General features: G+C 36.1%; 1 protein-coding gene across 1 annotated transcript in view; it reads right to left on the bottom strand.

Moving 5' to 3' along the window:
* Nucleotides 1-19807, bottom strand: part of MYBPC1 (myosin binding protein C1) — a 139995-nt gene that overhangs the window by 24297 nt on the left and 95891 nt on the right. Inside the window, exons 10-20 of the mRNA XM_042993709.1 lie at nucleotides 18646-18778; nucleotides 16703-16827; nucleotides 15667-15772; nucleotides 14296-14462; nucleotides 12693-12855; nucleotides 10926-11032; nucleotides 10480-10613; nucleotides 4071-4230; nucleotides 2907-3011; nucleotides 1973-2161; nucleotides 969-1103 (exon numbers count right to left, since the gene is read on the bottom strand). Of these exons, the coding sequence (XP_042849643.1) occupies nucleotides 969-1103; nucleotides 1973-2161; nucleotides 2907-3011; nucleotides 4071-4230; nucleotides 10480-10613; nucleotides 10926-11032; nucleotides 12693-12855; nucleotides 14296-14462; nucleotides 15667-15772; nucleotides 16703-16827; nucleotides 18646-18778 (1524 nt within the window). The remainder of the gene's footprint in view (nucleotides 1-968; nucleotides 1104-1972; nucleotides 2162-2906; nucleotides 3012-4070; nucleotides 4231-10479; nucleotides 10614-10925; nucleotides 11033-12692; nucleotides 12856-14295; nucleotides 14463-15666; nucleotides 15773-16702; nucleotides 16828-18645; nucleotides 18779-19807) is intronic.

Raw genomic sequence — 19807 nt, 5'->3', positions numbered from 1 at the left:
AGAGCTTTCTCAGAAGCTAAATCTTGGCCTATCATTTGTGGTGATATGTACAAGCTTCCCCAGTGGGTTGTTTACCTACCACATCTAGAGTGGAGCCTGAGTTCAAACTGGGACAGTTTTAGTCATCCATTTTCAAATCATGACAAGCAGGATACCAAAAACACAACAGGCTTTCACTGAATTTCACATCATTTTTGGTTTTAGGTACACTCTGGCCCATATTTTATTGTGTCATTTTCTCTTTGTCTATTATTTCTATCAACAAGTTTTTTTTTTAACTGTTTCTCTTCTCCTTCTAAATTTCAGTGATTACATTTTTATATACTGAGACAAATTCCTGTCACATGTCAAACCTATTGCTTACACCCTCTGAGATTTAATGCTGCCACTGAAAGTTGTTCTTAATTCTCTTCCTCCTCCTCCTCCTCCTCCTCCTCCTCCTCCTCCTCCTCCTCCTCTTCTTCTTTCCTCCTCCTCCTCCTCCTTCTCTTCTTCTCTTCTTTTCTTCTTCTTCTTGAAGGCATGATCAGCAGCTAGCCAAATATATAGTCTCCCTTTATTACCCAGAAGTAGGCAACTTTTTTGATAGCAGACCTCTACTCTGTATGGGGTTTAGAATGTCCAACTTGCTTCATCCTAACTAGACTTTTATTTTTCTTGGTGCAATTTAACTCCACCAATTCAAGAAGTGGAAATCCCTGAAGTTTTGTCAGAATCCCTTCTTTCTATGTCTTAGACTTATTGTGGTGTCTAATCTGGCCGCCTATCTAGTATATTTTTGAGAGCTCCATTTGTTAGCATCAAGTACCAAAAAAGGGCAAATTTTTTATCCATCTTAGAAGGAAGACTTTTGCTTGTTGTCATTTTTGGTAGGAAGGAGAAGAGTTCCCCAGAGTGATAACAAAAGAAAGGGGGGAGTATCTCACCTATTGATGATGGTATTCATTATAACTACGAGTTGTACTTACTTCCTTCAAAGCAATACTCTAGCACATAGCCATCTAAACCTGCTGCACCAATCTGGTCCGGGGGCCTCCACTTCATTGTGACAGTGGTGTCAGTTACGGAGTCAACGGCCAGAAGTGTAGGAGGGCTGGTTACAGCTTCAAAGATAAAAAACAAAAAAGAAAGAAAGAAAAGAAAAGAAAGAAACAGAAGAAATGATTAACTATGGTGTTACAGCACAAGCTGTGATAAAAATTAACTAGGATATAAATAAAAATATACAGAGAGGCCTATGTCTTAATAAAATCAGTGAAGACTCCTTGAGGATATGCTGCGTGGAAGGTAAAGATCTGCTAGGCGTGGACAATTTCAGAAAAGCTGCCACACTTTCCCTCCAGTTTGGGAGGTTGGCATGAGAGGCTGGGAGGCCCAAGGGAGTTGAAAAAAGTCAGAGTTTGAGATCTAATGATCCAGAGAAAATTTCCCATAACCCTCTAATTTTAAAGTATAAATCCTGTACTGAATCTTCTTCCTATTGAAAAAAAGTAGTACTTCACTACCATAAAAGAGGAAAACATCTTATCTTCTATTTCTTTGCCTTTACTGAACTGACTTTGTTAGTTCATTAGATAGCATTTAAGGTGTGATGGTAAAGCAAAGAGACTAGTTTTCAAGAGTGCTTTGTAGAAGTGGTCTCTGTTTAGTTATAGTGTTTACACATAGGTCCTGAGTTATACCTTCAGAAGGACAAATGGGGAGTGGTCATGTGTCAATGGCTCAGCTTTGTGTTTTCAGTAGGAAGCAGCAACCAGATCCACATACAGCTTTCACCGGAATTCTGGTAATAAATTCCAGGGTCTACACTATGAAGACATTCAGTTCTACCAAAGTTGTTTTTCAATTTCTTAGGTGCCCCTAACCACCTCCAACCTCCTGCTCACGCACGACTCTAAGAAGCCTTGTTAGAAGTTGGAGGGAAGAAGTCAGGGCAATGATTTCCATGACAGAGACACATCTCCTGACTTACCCAAAGGAACAAAAGGCTTGGAGGGCATACTGGGCTTGGAGATACCAACGGCATTGACTGCAAAGATGCGGACCTCATAAGCTACACCTTCAATCATCTTCTTGGGCTCAAAAGTTGTTTCTTTGCAGAGATCAAAATTTAGCCTCATCCATCTGGAGCTTTGTTTCTTTTTCCTCTCAATAAAGTATCCTGTAGGTGACACGAAATGGAAACTAAGGTTTTTCCATGGCTTCCAAAATTAAACTTTGTCAGATATTAGAATTCATAAAATCTCTAAGTAAAATAGTCAGGTATGCATATATTTTTAAGCCACCTTATTTCACCAGTTGTTTGAGAGAAATTATAGGGAATACAAACATTAACATCATAGGATATAGATAAAAGTAATAGGACTAGAAAAAAATTAAAATTGCACAGGAAGATAAGAGAGAAAAATAAATCACAACTATATAGACTATAGAAATACCATTGTTACAGTTGAGTAATAGATTTGGCTATGAGTCCAAACAATGTAGGTTAGAAGAGGGAAAACTCACTTTTGTGAGTTTCAAATAGAAAAAATTCTTGTTCCACAGGGAAGCAAATTCTTTTAAATATTTATCTCTAAAATTTTTTTTTCATAGACATAATTCTATGGAGCTAGATATTTACTGATTAGAACTTAAAGTTAAACCTATAGATGTTGCAAAACTAGATATTAAATGTAGATGTCAAACAAAAAAGGGAACAGTCAGATGATATTCATCAGAGTTATTTCAATCTCAAGTACTTATAAAGAATCCCAAAATATACTTCAATTTGAATGGATATTTAAAGTCATAGTAGAATAGGTTTTCTTCTACATGCAATATTTTAAAATATGCTCTATACTAATAAGCATAAAGAGGACTTCAACTTCAATGGTGGTTTCACAGATTGACCGACAAGCAGTTACCTAAGATTGGGGACCCTCCATCATAGACAGGAGGCTCCCAGTTCATGATGCACCAATCATCTCCCACATCTGTCACATTTGGTGCCACTGGAGGATCAGGGATGTCTGTAGCAAACAAAAAATGGAATAGAATAGAATAGAATAGAATAGGATAGAAAAAGTAAAATAAAGTAAGAGTAAGTGAGAGCACAAGAAAAATGTTAATTGGAAAATCAGTTTTTGGTAATAATCATAGAAGCAGTGTTTTTTCTGAATGCTTTTCCATGTTTATTGAAATGCATGTAGTAACTAATTTGGGCAAAAAGTCATGCTCCATATGGGATAAGGGAAGGTGAGCCCAATAAAGATAAATATAATATGTATTCAAGTCCTTTAAATCAGTGTCACAACATTAGAGAGCAAGCCCCATATGGAACTCAAGATACTTGTCCTTTACCTTGAAAACGGTAAACAAGAAATTATTGCATAATATCAGATGTGATTTCGTGTTGTGTTTTGTTTTGAACTACAAAGTGAACTGTAAATCAGTTGGAAGAATCAAGATGTTGATTGGTAAAAATCCAAGTCAAAAATGGCAAGTTACCATATCTTATTAACATAATTCAGTGTCTGATAAAGTGACCTTAGTTTCTGGTCCATTTGAAATATGATTCTTAAGGGAGAAATAAAGTGAGATGAAGAGATCATGAGAGCTTGGACCACCAATAATCTGCTGGACTCATTTCACTTGGTTTCAAGCTTAGGAAAAATACACCTAAGTTGTCATCTAAGGACTAAGGCAAATCTTACACTTCTACAATGATTGTGATGTTGGAAATTGTTTAGTGATTGTTTCAGTGACTTTAAAGGAAACTGAAAGGAATACAACTGTGGAGAGCTAATGACCAGCAACCCCAAATAGTTAACTTTAGTTACACATTCCTGCAATTGGACCTCTGGGCAAGAAAAAAGAAGACACGAAGAGAAGAGAAGGGAAGGGAAGGACAGGAAAGAAAAGGAATGGGAAAGGTAGAAAAAGAACAATGGTGATTTATAAAACATAGCTATCTGTGTTTCATTTGTTGACTACCCAGAAGAGTTGAGAGAACCAAGAGCTGGCAAAGTCTACTCTGGATATGGACATGTAAACTTGATTCTAGAAGTTTGTTGAACCAGAGGACTTACCCACAACTTTAATCTTGATGCTTGCATGTGCTTCCCCAGCTTCATTTTTCAGATTTATGTGGTAAACACCAGAGTCATCTCTTTCAGCGACGTCAATAACCAGAGTGCTGCTGTCAGGGTAAGATTCTGCTCTTATCCGGCCACTGCCCTCCATAATAGCCTAAGGAGGAGAGAAACAAAATACGGCATGACCTATATGACAAGGACTATTCCAAAGTACCTTAGAACTTAAGCTGGATGTGGTGCTAAGGCCTAAAATACATGTTCTTAATGTAATCCTCCACCAACCCTAAAGATAAGGGTGTTAACATCCCATATTACAGGAGAAAGCTGTGGCTCAGGGCCACATGGCTAACAATGAGAAGAACTGGGATTTGTCTCCAAAGCCCACTAAGCACAAACCCACCAAAGAGAAAGCTGGAGGACTAAAAATAGGAGTGCAGAAGTGTTATTTTAGTAGAGGAGTCTCTTTGTACATGAAATTAAATATTTAAGAACTAATCATGACTTGCTTATTTATGTGTCTTGAAAATTTAGAAATACTGAAGAGGGTTGAAGAAGACCACAATGCCAGTTTTCCTTACAAGTTATTGAGTATTGATTTTTCCCTTCCAATAGGACAGAATGAATGAATGAATATCTAATTCCCAAAGTAAAGACAGAGGTGAGGTTGGGCCTTCCATTATATTTTCTTTCTTTATTTTCTCTTTCTCCTCCTCTTCCTCCTTTTTCTCCTTTTCTTCTACCTCACTTCTTTCCTTCTTTCTTTCTTAAACCAGAAATTTGAAGTAGCATTCCATTTTTCTGATTCCTAGGTCATATTTCCTATATGACAATGAATAGCCAGCATACAAAGAGAAAAAACAGAGAAGGTCAAGGTAATTTAGAAACTGGGTAATTTTCTAATAACTATTAAATTAACTCTTTACTTTTTTGTGTCTGGATTAGGACTCATAAGTCTTCAATAACATAAGATTGTGAGAGCAATAAGAATACCTGAGATAGTTTTCATAATTCTTCTGTTTTATAATAGAACAAAATTTTCTCATATTAGCCAAATTCATTTTTTTTAATATATGAAATTTATTGTCAAATTGGTTTCCATACAACAGCCAGTGCTCATCCCAAAAGGTGCCCTCCTCAATACCCATCACCCACCCTCCCCTCCCTCCCACCCCCCATCAACCCTCAGTTTTTTCTCAGTTTTTTAACAGTCTCTTATGCTTTGGCTCTCTCCCACTCTAACCTCTTTTTTTTTTTTTTCCTTCCCCTCCCCCATGGGTTTCTGTTAAGTTTCTCAGGATCCACATAAGAGTGAAACCATATGGTATCTGTCTTTCTCTGTATGGCTTATTTCACTTAGCATCACACTCTCCAGTGCCATCCACGTTGCTACAAAAGGCCATATTTCATTTTTTCTCATTGCCACGTAGTATTCCATTGTGTATATAAACCACAATTTCTTTATCCATTCATCAGTTGATGGACATTTAGGCTCTTTCCATAATTTGGCTATTGTTGAGAGGGCTGCTATAAACATTGGGGTACAAGTGCCCCTATGCATCAGTACTCCTGTATCCCTTGGATAAATTCCTAGCAGTGCTATTGCTGGGTCATAGGGTAGGTCTATTTTTAATTTTCTGAGGAACCTCCACACTGCTTTCCAGAGCGGCTGCACCAATTTGCATTCCCACCAACAGTGCAAGAGGGTTCCCGTTTCTCCACATCCTCTCCAGCATCTATAGTCTCCTGATTTGTTCATTTTGGCCACTCTGACTGGCGTGAGGTGATATCTGAGTGTGGTTTTGATTTGTATTTCCCTGATAAGGAGCGACGTTGAACATCTTTTCATGTGCCTGTTGGCCATCTGGATGTCTTCTTTAGAGAAGTGTCTATTCATGTTTTCTGCCCATTTCTTCACTGGGTTATTTGTTTTTCGGGTGTGGAGTTTGGTGAGCTCTTTATAGATTTTGGATACTAGCCCTTTGTCCGATGTGTCATTTGCAAATATCTTTTCCCATTCCGTTGGTTGCCTTTTAGTTTTGTTGGTTGTTTCCTTTGCTGTGCAGAAGCTTTTTATCTTCATAAGGTCCCAGTAATTCATTTTTGCTTTTAATTCCCTTGCCTTTGGGGATGTGTCGAGTAAGAGATTGCTACGGCTGAGGTCAGAGAGGTCTTTTCCTGCTTTCTCCTCTAAGGTTTTGATGGTTTCCTGTCTCACATTCAGGTCCTTTATCCATTTTGAGTTTATTTTTGTGAATGGTGTGAGAAAGTGGTCTAGTTTCAACCTTCTGCATGTTGCTGTCCAGTTCTCCCAGCACCATTTGTTAAAGATACTGTCTTTTTTCCATTGGATGTTCTTTCCTGCTTTGTCAAAGATGAGTTGTCTTATTAGCCAAATTCAAATCTTAAGATTGTAAAAGATTTTCTGCTTTATTTTTAATGTGAAAAGAAAATACTTAGGGTGGTGTTGCATTATCTTCTTTAGTTTTCTATATTTTGTTTGCTTGTCTGTTGTGCTATATAATTTACATAGAGTAAAATTCACACTTTTTATACATAGAGTTCTATGAATTCTGACAAATTTGTGTGATTGTGTAACTACCACCACCACAATCAAGATACATACCATTTCCATGATCCCCAACAGTGTCCCCATGTTCCTTCACTGTCAACTCATTCACCCCTACACTCTGGTCCCTGGCAACCACCAATCTGTTATTTATCTCTCTAGTTTTCCTTTTTCCAGAATGTTCATATAACAGACTCAAACAGTATGTAGCCTTTTGGATCGGTCTTCTTTCACTCAGCATGATGCTGTTTAGATTCAACCATGTTGCTACATGTATTACTAGCACCTTCTGTTTTACTGCTGAGTAGTATTCTATTATATATTCCATGTGCAGTTGGGTTATGCATGTACAAATTGTATGTTTGTACAATTGGACTTTTGGGTTGTTTCCAAGTTTTGACAATTATAAATAAAGCTGTTATAAACATTTATGTACAAGTTTTTGTGTGGACATATGTCTTCATTTCTCTAGGGTAGATAGCTAGGAGTTTCACTATAGGATTGTATGGTAAAGTGCATGTTTAACTTTATAAAAAAAAAAACTACCAAACTGCTTTCCAAAGTGGGTGGACCATTTTGCATTCCTACCAGTGATGTATGAAAGTCTGATTGTTCCATATCCTTGTATTTGGTATTAGCAGTTTTTAAAAATAATTGTTGTTGTTGAGCTTCTTTCATTCAGCATAATTATTCATCCAAGTTGTTGCATACATCAGTAATTCATTCCTCTTTACTGTTAGTAGTATTCCTTTAATCCTTTTACATTTGTTGAGACTTACTTATGGTCTATCTTGGACATTTTCCATACTCAATTTTTTTTTAATGTTTACTATTTTGAGAGAGACAGAGAGGGAGGGAGAGGGAACAAGCTGGGAAGGGGGAGAGTGAGAGGGAGACACAGAATCAGAAGCAGGCTCCAGACTCTGAGCTGTCAGCACAAAGCCCCGTGAACTCACAAACTTTGAGATCATGACCTGAGGCGAAGTCGGACGCTTGACCAACTGAACCATACAGTCGCTCCTCCATATGCAATTTTAAAATAATGCCCATTCTGGGGGCGCCTGGGTGGCTGAGTCAGTCAAGCGTCCGGCTTCAGCTCAGGTCATGATCTCATAGTCTGTGAGTTCAAGCCCTGCATCGGGCTCTGTGCTGCCTGCTTTAGATTCTGTGTCTCCCTTTCCCTCTGCCCCTCCCCTGCTCATGCTCTCTCTCTGTCTCAAAAATAAATAAAAGCATTAAAAAAAACTATAAAATAATGCCCATTCTGTATGTGTCATTGGAGTATTCTGTAAATGTCAATTAGATCAAGATGGTTGCCAGTATTGTTCACATCTTAAATATCCTTACTGATGGTCTGTCTTCTTGTTTTAGCAACTACTAAGAGAAGAGTATTGAAATCTCTAATTTATCTGTTTTTCTATTGCAATTTTTCTATTGCAATTCTATTATCTTGCTATTTGTTTTCTACTTGCCCTGTTCTTTGTGCCTCTTTTTCTGCCTTCTTTTAGATTAATTAAATATTTTTTGTGATTTCATATTATATCCTTTGTTGGCTTATTAGCTATAACTTTTTGTTCATTATTTTAGTGGTTCCTTTAGGGTTTATGGTATACATCTTTAACTTTTCACAGTCTACTTTCATGCGATATTACAACAATACCTCCCTTTTCACCCTCCTAATTCTTACTTTCCATTCTTTTTTTTTTCTTGACCTTATGTTTTTATTGTCATAAATTTTACTTACAGTACAAACAACAGTATATTATTATTATTTTTGTTTAAACAGTCAATTATCTTTTAAAGAGATTGAAATAATACAAAAAAACTCTTATGTTTATCCACACGGTTATCATTTCTGATGCTCTTTGTTCCTTTGTGAAAATGATTCAACCTGACATTATTTTCCTTATGACTTAAGGATTTCTTTTAGCATTTCTTGTGGTGCAGGTCTGCCAGTGATTATTTCTTTCAGCTTTTATATATCTGAAAATAATTTTATTTTGCCTTTGTTTCTGAAATTTTTACTCAGTATAGAATTCTATGTTGATATATTTTTTTAGAATTTATAGAATTTTTTAGAATTCATAGTATTCTAGGTTGACAGTTTTTTCTTTAAAGATGTTACCTCACTGTCCTCTCACTTGCCTTGCTTCCAGAGAGATCTGCTGTCACTCTTTTCTTTATTTCTGTATATTTAATGTGACTTTTTTCCCTGTCTACTTAAAAACTTTTTTTTTTTTGTTAATCATAGGGTTTGATCAATTTGATTTTAATGGGTCTTGGTGTGGTTTTTTCTTTTTTTCTTTATATTTTTTATTTTTGTTATTTATTTATTTAATATAATTTATTATCAAGTTGGTGTGGTTTTATTAATGCTCTTTGTGCTTAGATTTTATTGAGCTTCTTATATCTGCAATTTTAGTTTTTATCAAATTTGGAAAATTTTAGCTCTAATTTCTTTACATATTCTTCTGTCCTTCTCTTTGGGGACTTTAATTACATATACATTTCACTGTTTCAAGTTGTTCCAAAGCTTAATGATGCTCTTTTGTTTTTTCCTCCAGAAAACAGAAAAGGGAAAAACACTCTTCAACTCTTTTTTTTTTAATTAATAAATTATTTTTGGGGTCAGATTTAGACTCACTGCAAAAATGTGGAAAGTACAGAGAGTTTTCATATAACCCCTCCCCCACACAAACCAACCTCCTCCACAACTGACATCCCACATCAGAGCAGTATATTTCTTATAATCAATGAGCCTACACTGACACATCATTATCATTCAAAGTCTATAGTTTACATTAGGGTTCACTCTTATGTTGTACATCTGTGAGTTTTGCCAAGTCTATAATGACATATGTCCATAATTATAATATCATACGGAATAGTTTTACTGCCCATAACACATTTTATTTTAGGAGCCACAGAATGACACTTGAGCTAGTACTAGTCTACCACCCAACCTTATTTATTATTTTCCTCCTTATTCACTCTGACCCAGTCACACTGGCTTTTCTTCTGTTCCTTCAACACATCAAGCTCATTTTTTCCTCTCTTCTTGTCCTTTGCCCTTGCATTGACTTTACCTGGAAATCTTTTTCCTTTGATCTTTGTATAATGGTTTCTTTGTCATTCATAGAAACTATTGTCATTTACCTTGCAATCACTTGCTAATCATATTACACTGTTTTAAAAAAATCTTCATAGCACTTATTACTATCCACAGTGATTTTGTTCAATTGTTTATTTACTAATTCATTATCTTTTTCTCTTCCACTTCATTCCCTCACACCTATTAGAATGAAAAATGGGATCTTTACAGCACATGAAAACATGCCTGGTCACATAGTAGGTAATCAGAAATATGAAAAGTAGATGAATGATGATTATATTTGCCTGAAAACCAGTGATTTTTCTTTTTTTAAAAATTTTTAATCCTTATTTATTTTTGAGAGATTTTAATAAATATTTAATAATAATTTATTTAATAAATATTTATTTATATTTTGAGAGAGAGAGAGCTGTCAAAGAGAGCTGTCACAGCTGTCAGAGCTATGAGAGAGAGCTCTGAACTGTCAGCACAGAGCCCGACACAGGGCTCTAACTCACGATCAGTGAGTTCATGACCTGACCCGAAGTCGGATGCTCAACCGACTGAGTTACCCAGGTGCCCCAAACCAGTGATCTTTCTTAATCCAAGGAATTACATCTATACTGTACCCTTGTACATTTATTTGCTTTCTTCTTTCATTTGACTATTGGAAGGCAGGAGGTGTGGTTGGGTGTGCGTGTGTGTGTGTGTGTGTGTGTGTGTGTGTGTGTGTACTTAAAACAAACCTTATCTGCTCGGCTCCAAAGGGCTTTGGGAGGTGGTTCTCCGGTGACAGGAATTTCAAGACGAAGCTTGCTTCCTGCTATTACTGTCACTGTATTGTCAGCATCAAGACCATCCAGGATGATCTTAGGAGGATCTAGAATATTAAATATGGCCTTTGTTATAAGACAATCATTTCCATGTGAATATCTGGGCCAGTACTTTGCTAGTGGTAAATATTGATAGAACCAACATTTTATCTGGCCAGAAAGAATATAAGAGGAATCAAAGTAGTTGGTGCCTGGCACCTTGCAAAGCTACTCCATTGTAAGACTTCTTAAGAATCAACTATTATGCTTAGTGACTTACACCAATTCATGTATATCACAGTTTTGAATGTGTTATATTTCCATGGTAAGCAAAATCAAAAAAAACAAGAACACAACTCTGCAATGATTTATCTACTCACCGACAACATGAACTTTGGCAGGCAAAGTAACAGAGTAGGTATCTGGTGCAAATACATAATCACCTTCATCCTCAGTAAGAGCATTGGCTATCACTAACTTGTGGATTCTAAGGAAATTAGAAAAACATTTCTAAGAATTTGCAAAGATTTAGATTGTATATGGCCCAACTGAAGAGACACCTGGACTTTATCTGATTAAGAGATAAGCCTATCTCCAGGCTGGAGAGAAAGACCAAGAAACAGAGAGAGAGAATATAAATGCGAAGGCTTAATTATCCTATTTATGGATCTTCATCAAATATTCATTTTTGAGTATATGAAATTATTTTTACAAATACAGCCTGATTATTATGCACACAAGAGTCTAATATTTCTTTTTCATCACATAGCTTTAAAAAAAGGCTAAAATACAACATCTCACTAGTGCCATAATTTAAGATTTAAAAAATTACCAAGAACATTCTTGATTTTGGCGTTATATGCCAAATCTAAAAGCAGTAGTTCTTAACTTTTTGGGGATCAGCAAATATCTGATGGATACCATTGATCCTTTCTCTGGAGAACAGTATGTATTTTTGTACACACAGACTTGGCTTACAACTTCGGAGGATTTGTGGGACCTCCCTGGAGTACATTCATGATCTTAACCAGATTCACAACCAGGATCCCTAGATCCAAGTTTAAGAACTCTTGCCTTAGATCTTTGCTAGATTCTAGGATATTATGTCTGCCCCCAAAATTGTGGGAAGGTCATGTGGCACTTATCGGTTAGGGACAGTTAATCCATTTGATTGAATCCATAGGATTCAGTATCATTCCTTTAACCTTCTGTTTATATGGAAAGAATCAGTTGATGGCTTGTTTTCCTTTTGCCCTTTTTTTTTTGTTGTTCATTCGTTTGTCATTGTTCTTTCTTTCTTTAATTTTTTAAAATTTACGTCCAAATTAGTTAGCATATAGTGCAACAATGATTTCAGGAGTAGATTCCTTAATGCCCCTTACCCATTTAGCCCATCCCCCCTCCCACACCCCCTCCAGTAACCCCCTGTTTGTTCTCCATATTTATGAGTCTCTTATGTCTTGTCCCCCTCCCTGTTTTTATATTATTTTTGTTTCCCTTCCCTTATGTTCATATGTTTTGTCTCTTAAAGTCCTCATATGAGTGAAGTCATGATATTTGTCTTTCTCTAATTTTACTTAGCATAATATTCTCCAGTTCCATCCATGTAGTTGCAAATGGCAAGATTTCATTCTTTTTGATTGACAAGTAATTCTCCACTGTATATACATATACCACATCTTCTTTATCCATTCATCCATCGATGGACATTTGGGTTCTTTCCATACTTTGGCTATTGTTGATAGTGCTGCTATAAACATTAGGGTGCATGTGCCCATTTGAAACAGCATACCTGTATCCTTTGGATAAATACCTAGTAGTGCAATTGCTGGGTCATAGGGTAGTTCTATTTTTAGTTTTTTGAGGAACCTCCACACTGTTTTCCAGAGTGGCTGCACCAGCTTGCATTCCCAAGTTGATGGCTTTTGAATAGACAAAGTACCATACCATGAGGTGCAGATAAAGGATCACTGGTAGGACATGATATAGAACAGAGAAGTCAGACATTCTTGCTATTTGGAAGCCAAGAACCAGAAGAAGATCCTCTCTTTATGACTACTCTCCAAACTTCCTCACCAAATATGTAATTTAGGAAGTAGAGGAAGAGTGCATATTGAGACAAGTTACAGATCGCCTAACTTGCTTACCTTCCTTTGTGAATGACCTTCAGACGGTCACTTTCTTGAACAGGTAGGCCATTTTTAGTCCATTTTCCTGATATGTTTTCAGAGATTTCACACTTCAAGCAGATTTCTTTTCCAAGGTTTACAGTTTGATCAGTCAGAGGTGTCAAAATCTTCAGAGGTTTCACTACAGAAACAATACTTATAAGTGCCAAACCCAAACTCCAGACAGGCCAAGATGGTATCTTGTTTTGAAAATGAGAATTTGTTCCAGTGCAATTGATATATCGGGGGACAACCAGAACGTAACACAAATTTTGTGTTTGCTTATGCATGATTTCATTCATGAAAAAGAGGAAATGGCACCCAGGTGAACTGAGCCAGGTAGAACTGTACAAAATGCACACACGCGTGTGCACACACAAATGTCAAACATCTACCAGCTGCTTGAATTCACCCATGCAATACAAACCATACTCATGCACATCTGAGATTACCAGTGTCCATCCAATTTCAAATAACCTCTTCTCACCATGTCACAGTATCTCAGTAACCACAACACTCCCCACACTGCTTCCACAAGGAAATTTTAGGTCTCATTTAACATAAAGTGCCATATTTATTAACCATTTGGCCTGTGTAAAACTGTGATACTGTTTTTTATTAGGTTCTTATTGTTTTGTTTTAATGTGTGGCTGACAAAACTTTTGAGTGTCATGCCCATAACTTCATTTTGCCCATTAGTTTTGTGGTTTTATTGCATAACTTTGTGTAGCATATTGATTTTACAAATGCATATGTTGTATTATAGCAGAACTGACTGTAATTGCTTTAAATGGATACAAATATCTGTCCATGGCTGAAAAAACTGTTTTCGTATTAAAGGAAAATGACCACAACTCCGCGATACATAAGGAGTGAGTGTAACTGAGATAACTTCTGAATAATTCAGTGATCCTATGAATCATAATTGGACTAAGAAAGAAGTAAGGAAGCAGGATTTCTGCTCTGCATGTGTTACTACCAAACTTCCTGTGAGATTTGCTATCTTAATTTTCATGGCCAGCTGGAAGAGACAGACTCTGCCATTGAGGAGTGACTACTATTTGGAGGTATTTGGGGAAGTACATAAATTCTCTCATGCTTCTGGATCTTAGTAGCAAATGGGTTCTTACAATGTTCTCATTTGATCCCCCTTGGTTTGAGTAACTTCCTTCTCACTCCAAATGTAATTGCAGAATGTTGAATGTTTATTTAATGAATTGATAGAAAATTCACTCATGGGTTGCACAAACATTTTCAGGATTTTATATTGTATCTAAGTATTTATCATCTACTTATGTGGTCTTGGGATTACAGTGCTTCTTAACCATTTGGACCATTTCTGTGGCAGGTGATTTTTATACTTCCTTCCCAATCCTGTGTTTTACTATTAAACTGAGTAGTCGATTTCTTTTTCAGAGACCCTGACTGATATGACATAGACACTCAGAATGAATCCAATTTTACATATTTATAATTGCCACCAGTAGAAATAAAATAGTTAGAAATCTTCCTAAAATTGAATTAACAAATGCAACACCAGTAGATACGCAACTTGGAAGATACCCAAGGAGATCTTACTTACAGTCAACACTAAGTTTAGCAGATGATTGTCCTCCCGTTGTCATTACAGAATATTCTGCACTGTCAGCCTTCGTTGCTCCCTCTATGATCAAAATATGTTTTTTGCCCTCAACTTTAATTCGATATCTTGATTTTGGACCAGGAATAATCTCCTCACCATTCTTAAACCTGAGTTTAAATAGATTATAAAAAGTTTTATAAAAGACCCTTCAGGAAATGGACTTTATTGGTCTTGGTTTTGTTTTTTTGTTTGTTTGTTTGTTTTTGTTTTTGCTATATCCTGGTATCTAAGAACTATTTGTTGAATTAAAGAATGTACGATCACTACATCAAATGGATTAATAATGTAACAAGGATTGTCTAAAAAATTACATTAAAAGAACATAAGCTCTTTCTTCTCATTCAAGATCAGTTGAATATGCTACGAGAGAATATTACCTCTTCCACTCACTAATAAGAATTGCATCACTTAATATGTTTTAAATTTTTTAATGTTTATTTTTCAGAGAGAGAGAGACAGAGAGAGAGAGAGAGAGAGAGACAGAGAGAGACAGAGAGAGAGACAGAGAGACAGAGAGGCAGAGAGGCAGAGAGGCAGAGAGAGGGAGACATAGAATCTGCAGCAGGCTCCAGGCTCTGAGATGTTAGCACAGAGCCCGAGACAGGACCAACCATGAGATCATGACCTGAGCCAAAGTTGGATGGTTAACTGGCTAGGCCATCCAGGCGCCCCTCACTTAACATATTTTAAAGATAGCTATGATTCTAGATTAGAATGAACAATCTACTCTGTACCAATTACCACAGATTCATGCTGTGTAATTTACTATACTTTTCAACAAAGCATTTAATTTTATTATGAATCTCTTAGTTTTAATTTTGATGTTACTCACATAGAACTTGAGAAAACACTCTTTAACTGGACAAAAAAATGCTTTTATTTTTTAAAATAATTGGTGATTCTTAGCTTAAAACATTTTTCTGAGGTACTATAAAAATAAGGTAACTAGGGAAAATATATAATATTTTTCCATGTAAGTTGCCAGTGTGGCATGGTGAGAGTAAGCAACTTTTGGAACTTAGGAGCATCCATGGGATTTGGAGTCAAACAGATCTGGACAACCATGAGCTATCCATTTCTTACTAAGTGCCTACTTCCCTACATTTACCAGTCTAATTTTCTGGATCATTTTCTAGTTTCATAGGTGAAAAAACTCCCAGCATCTTTGTAGTTTTAGTTACCATTTCTACTAACACAAATGAGGTTGTGATTTTTTTCATATGTGTAAAAGCCATTTCCTGTTCTCCAATCTATAAAAGCATATTTTTAAAAATCTATTAAAAATGGACAGACCTCAGGAAAGTTACTTACCATTTCACATTAGCATCATCTTCCGACACCTCACATTCTAATTCCACTCTTTCCCCGCAGTAAGCATTCATATTTTCCAGCTGTTTGGTTACCATAATTGGAGGCTCTGTTTAAAAAAAAAAAAAAAAAAAAAAAAAGGAGAATCAGAATCATTAAATGCTTGAAATCTTCTCATGACCACAGATTTGTTCACAGATAAAAGACCAACAGTAAGAAAGTATCATCTACCATAGGGTTATGGTTAGATGGTGGTAGATAGTTGGCAGGTGGTTTTTTGTTTTGTTTTGTTTTAGATCTTTGTTGTCAAAATAAATAGTTAGCAGCCCTGGGTAAGTTTTCCCAATTTTCTCAGACTCTTCAAATCAAATCAATTACTGTTCTGGAGAGCAGACAAAACATGTATCAAATATCCTTCCTTTGGCAAATAAGAAACCACGTGGTAGACGTTTGTGATGGAGAATCTGACAGTATGATTCTTTGGTTCTGGTTGGAGCTCTGATTGCAGAGCTCTCTGTATTCAGAGGGCTTCATCTACACCCTCCAGCTCCTTTCACAATGTTTTAGTAAAAGATGGTCTTCAGCACCCTCGGTGTCAACCATTGATTCCCTTTCACTAATAAAACCGATTTTGAGAGAAGTGTATTTGCAATCAGCTGAATGTGTGAAATGAGGATTATTCAGTAAAGTTTGTTGGGTTTCAGAAGCTATAACTAGAATAATTATACTGTTTGCTTGAGTCAAAAACATGAGGTATTTAGACTCACCAGTCTTTTAGACTCACCAGTCTTCCCCCGCCCCCCCCTCAGCTTTTCTAGTCTTCAACAAACTTAAAGATTAATTAGGATACGTAATAACGGCCAGTGTAGAGGAGCTTCCATGCAGAGCCAGACTGTCCCCAAGCAAACCCATTTCTAGGCGTGCTGTTACCTGTGCCCTAGAGCTCAAGAGCTTACCTGTCACACTCATTTTGATAACTACGCTTGGGAGAAGGAGTGCCAAAGGTTGTTGAAGACTACAGTAAGAGATTGCACTTTACCTCGCACAAACAGCTCGGTGGAACATTTCTCATCACCAGCTGTCACATAATACTCTGAATCATCCGTTAGCGCACAGTTATTGATAAACATGATTCTTTCACATCCTTTATGTTCAAAGATGTATCTGTTTGAAATGGGAGGGAGATAACAGTCTGTGAACTTGATTTTATTTTTTTATTACCAGCAAATTTGGCTTGTAATTCAGCAATGTTTGAAAGTCAAGGATATAATTATGATCTGCCATTTATGTAGCATATCTTACATAGTTAACAGAAAATGTGAAAACTGTTGTTAGCTTCATAATGCACACTGTAATACATATTCATATTTACACATAATATTTAACATCTGTATTTTTATAGAAGTTTTATTTCATATATAAATTAGTACTCACATATTTGCTTTTTAATTTTTTTAACCCATTGTTGGAAAATAGGATTGGCTAAGGTTGTCAGAGAGATTTTGAACTCTGTAAATTTTTTTAAATGACCAATTCATCTAGTTTATTTTTTTAAAGTTTATTTCTTTATTTTTGAGGGAGAGAATGTGGGGGGGGGGAGAGAGAGAGAGAGAGAGAGAACATGGTGGAGGGACAGAGAGATCAGGGGAGGGACAGAGAGATAGGGAGAGAATCCTAAGCAGGCTCCACACTGTCGGTGTAGACCCTGAGGCAGGGCTTGATCCCATGAACTGCTGCAAGATCATGACTTGAGCGGAGATCAAAAGTCGGATGTTTAACCCACTGAGCCACTCAGGCACCACCCCCACCCCTGCCGATTCATCTAGTTTACAGGTGGACAGGGACTCAATCTTACTCATTGATTCCTTGATTCCATTCATGGCTTAGTGCAGTGACACAATAGATTTTGTTAGGTGAATAAGTGATTATACAATTTAAGCAATAATGTGAACTTAATCACTGTTACAGGCAGTAATTTTTTAGAACGTGATGTTCTTTTAAATGAGCTTAAGAACTAGTAGTATCATATCACAGTAACAATCTACTAAAAAAGAACTTGAGCATTTGGAGACAAAAAACTAAAAGCCAGGAATATCACAAAATTTAATTGTCTGTGATCTGGATTATGGATGAGTATATTAGGGCATTATAACAAACTAAAGAAAAAGTTCTTATTTGGAAAATCTTCTAATTGAAGACTTCAAGAATAAAGCATTACACAACATCTTATAGATAAAAATAACTGATTGAAATTATGTTTTTGGTAAATTCAAGCCACTTTCAAGAGATTTTTATCAGACACAAACATTATTATCACAAAGTCACTCTGTAGGCATGACCACATTAAGAAATTGGAAACCACCTAATTGCACTCCAGAAGTGACAGATTTTCAGGATTAAAGTCTTTTTATAAATGTGCGTGTGGCTCCTGTTAACTTAAAAAAATATATTGGAGTTGAAAATCTCTCAGGCTGAGAAGGATCTGTGTAAAGTAGTTTCATAATAGACTAGCAATACCATCAGACATCAGGGATTAGTCTGTTTCCTTCATTTGAGAGAGGGCCAAGAAATAAAATACAGGCTTTAGATGCTCTTTTGGAAAAACAAAAGTTCTCTAATTATAAGGTGTGATTCCCAGCTGGTATGTCAAATATATATTTCAAAATTTTCAAAATTTTATTTTAAAAATTGGGAGAAGTTCTGACAGTGCTCTGAAATAATCACATATAACCTATATTGACACAAAACTGGAACTGAAATAACTCAAAATAGTTTGTATAGAATTAAAACATAAAACAAAGTTTTATTTAGATAGCACTGTAATCTTAATGGCTCCAAAACACATGAAAAGTTTTTACTCCCCCTTCATGTGATTTTGCATTAAAAAGGTATAACAAAAGCGTGTTTTTATTCATAGAAAATTAAGTCAAACTACTGTTTGATTTAGGTAGCTATCACTGATTATTTGCAAAGCCCACTTACTTTGTACTGGGTCGAATCTCTTGACCATTTTTATACCATTTCACCTCCAACTTTGGGTCTGCCAGTTCCACAACAAACCTTACTCTGCCTCCTTTATCAACCTGATATGCAGGGTCAAGAATTTTTGCAAAAGCTGGTAGAGAGAAAAAGCAAAACTATGTCAATATGTGCATACATATGCTGTGAATTTAAATAGTCGATGTATGTATAAGAACCTAAAACTAAATGAAAAATGGAGACTCAAAGTAGAAATAAATTAGGAACCTTCCAAATTATCCTCTATATTTTAGAATTCTGTGTTGATTTATATATCATAATATGGCTTAGCAATTTGAAGAGAACCCACATGTTTTTGAAAGAAACATAAGAGTATTGAAGAGCCTTTAAAAATGACTGTCCTGGTATTGAGGAGGGCACCTGTTGGGATGAGCCCTGGCTGTTGTATGGAAACCAATTGGCCAATAAATTTAATATTAAAAAAAAATGACTTCAGGAAATTATAAAGGATCCAGATGAAAGTGAACTCGAAGAATATGCCTATTCTAGCATGATTCCTATCAGGATTATTGGCATTATCTCTGTACTTCTTGTATGTCACAGTTTTTTAACACAGAGTTTATGAGATAAATTCAATGACTCGTAAGATGAAATTGAATGCCTTTGACTAATTCAAATAGTAGACTTATCAAAGTTTTGTACTGTGGAAACTTGTCCAAATAGTGACACATATTAAATACTTCATACATATATGGTTAGGAACTCAGGACTTCAAAACATTTTAAATAACATAGAACATAGTAGTTTTAAAAAAAGATTATCTTTGAAAGGTCCTAAGCAGAAATTAACTTCTTTTTAAATTTAATAGTTTTTGGGGCGTCTAGGTGGCTCAGTCAGTTAAGCGCCCGACTTCACTCAGGTCATGATCTCACAGTTTCTGAGTTTGAGTCCTGTGTCTGGCTCTGTGCTGACAGCTCGGAGCCTGGAGCCTGCTTTGGATTCTGTGTCTCCCTCTCTCTGCCCCTCCCCTGCTTGTGCTCTCTCTCTGTCTCTCAAAAATAAATAAACATTAAAAAATTAAAAAAAATAAATTTAATAGTTTTTCCCTGATTTTAAAGATAATACTCATTTAGACAGTTTGGAAAATATGTACACCTGTGGAATG

The sequence above is a fragment of the Panthera tigris genome, chromosome B4 (genome assembly GCF_018350195.1).
Source record: "Panthera tigris isolate Pti1 chromosome B4, P.tigris_Pti1_mat1.1, whole genome shotgun sequence".
Classification (NCBI taxonomy): Eukaryota; Metazoa; Chordata; class Mammalia; order Carnivora; family Felidae; genus Panthera; species Panthera tigris.
Note: the sequence above shows the minus strand (reverse complement) of the source record. Positions and strands in the feature narration are given on the sequence as shown.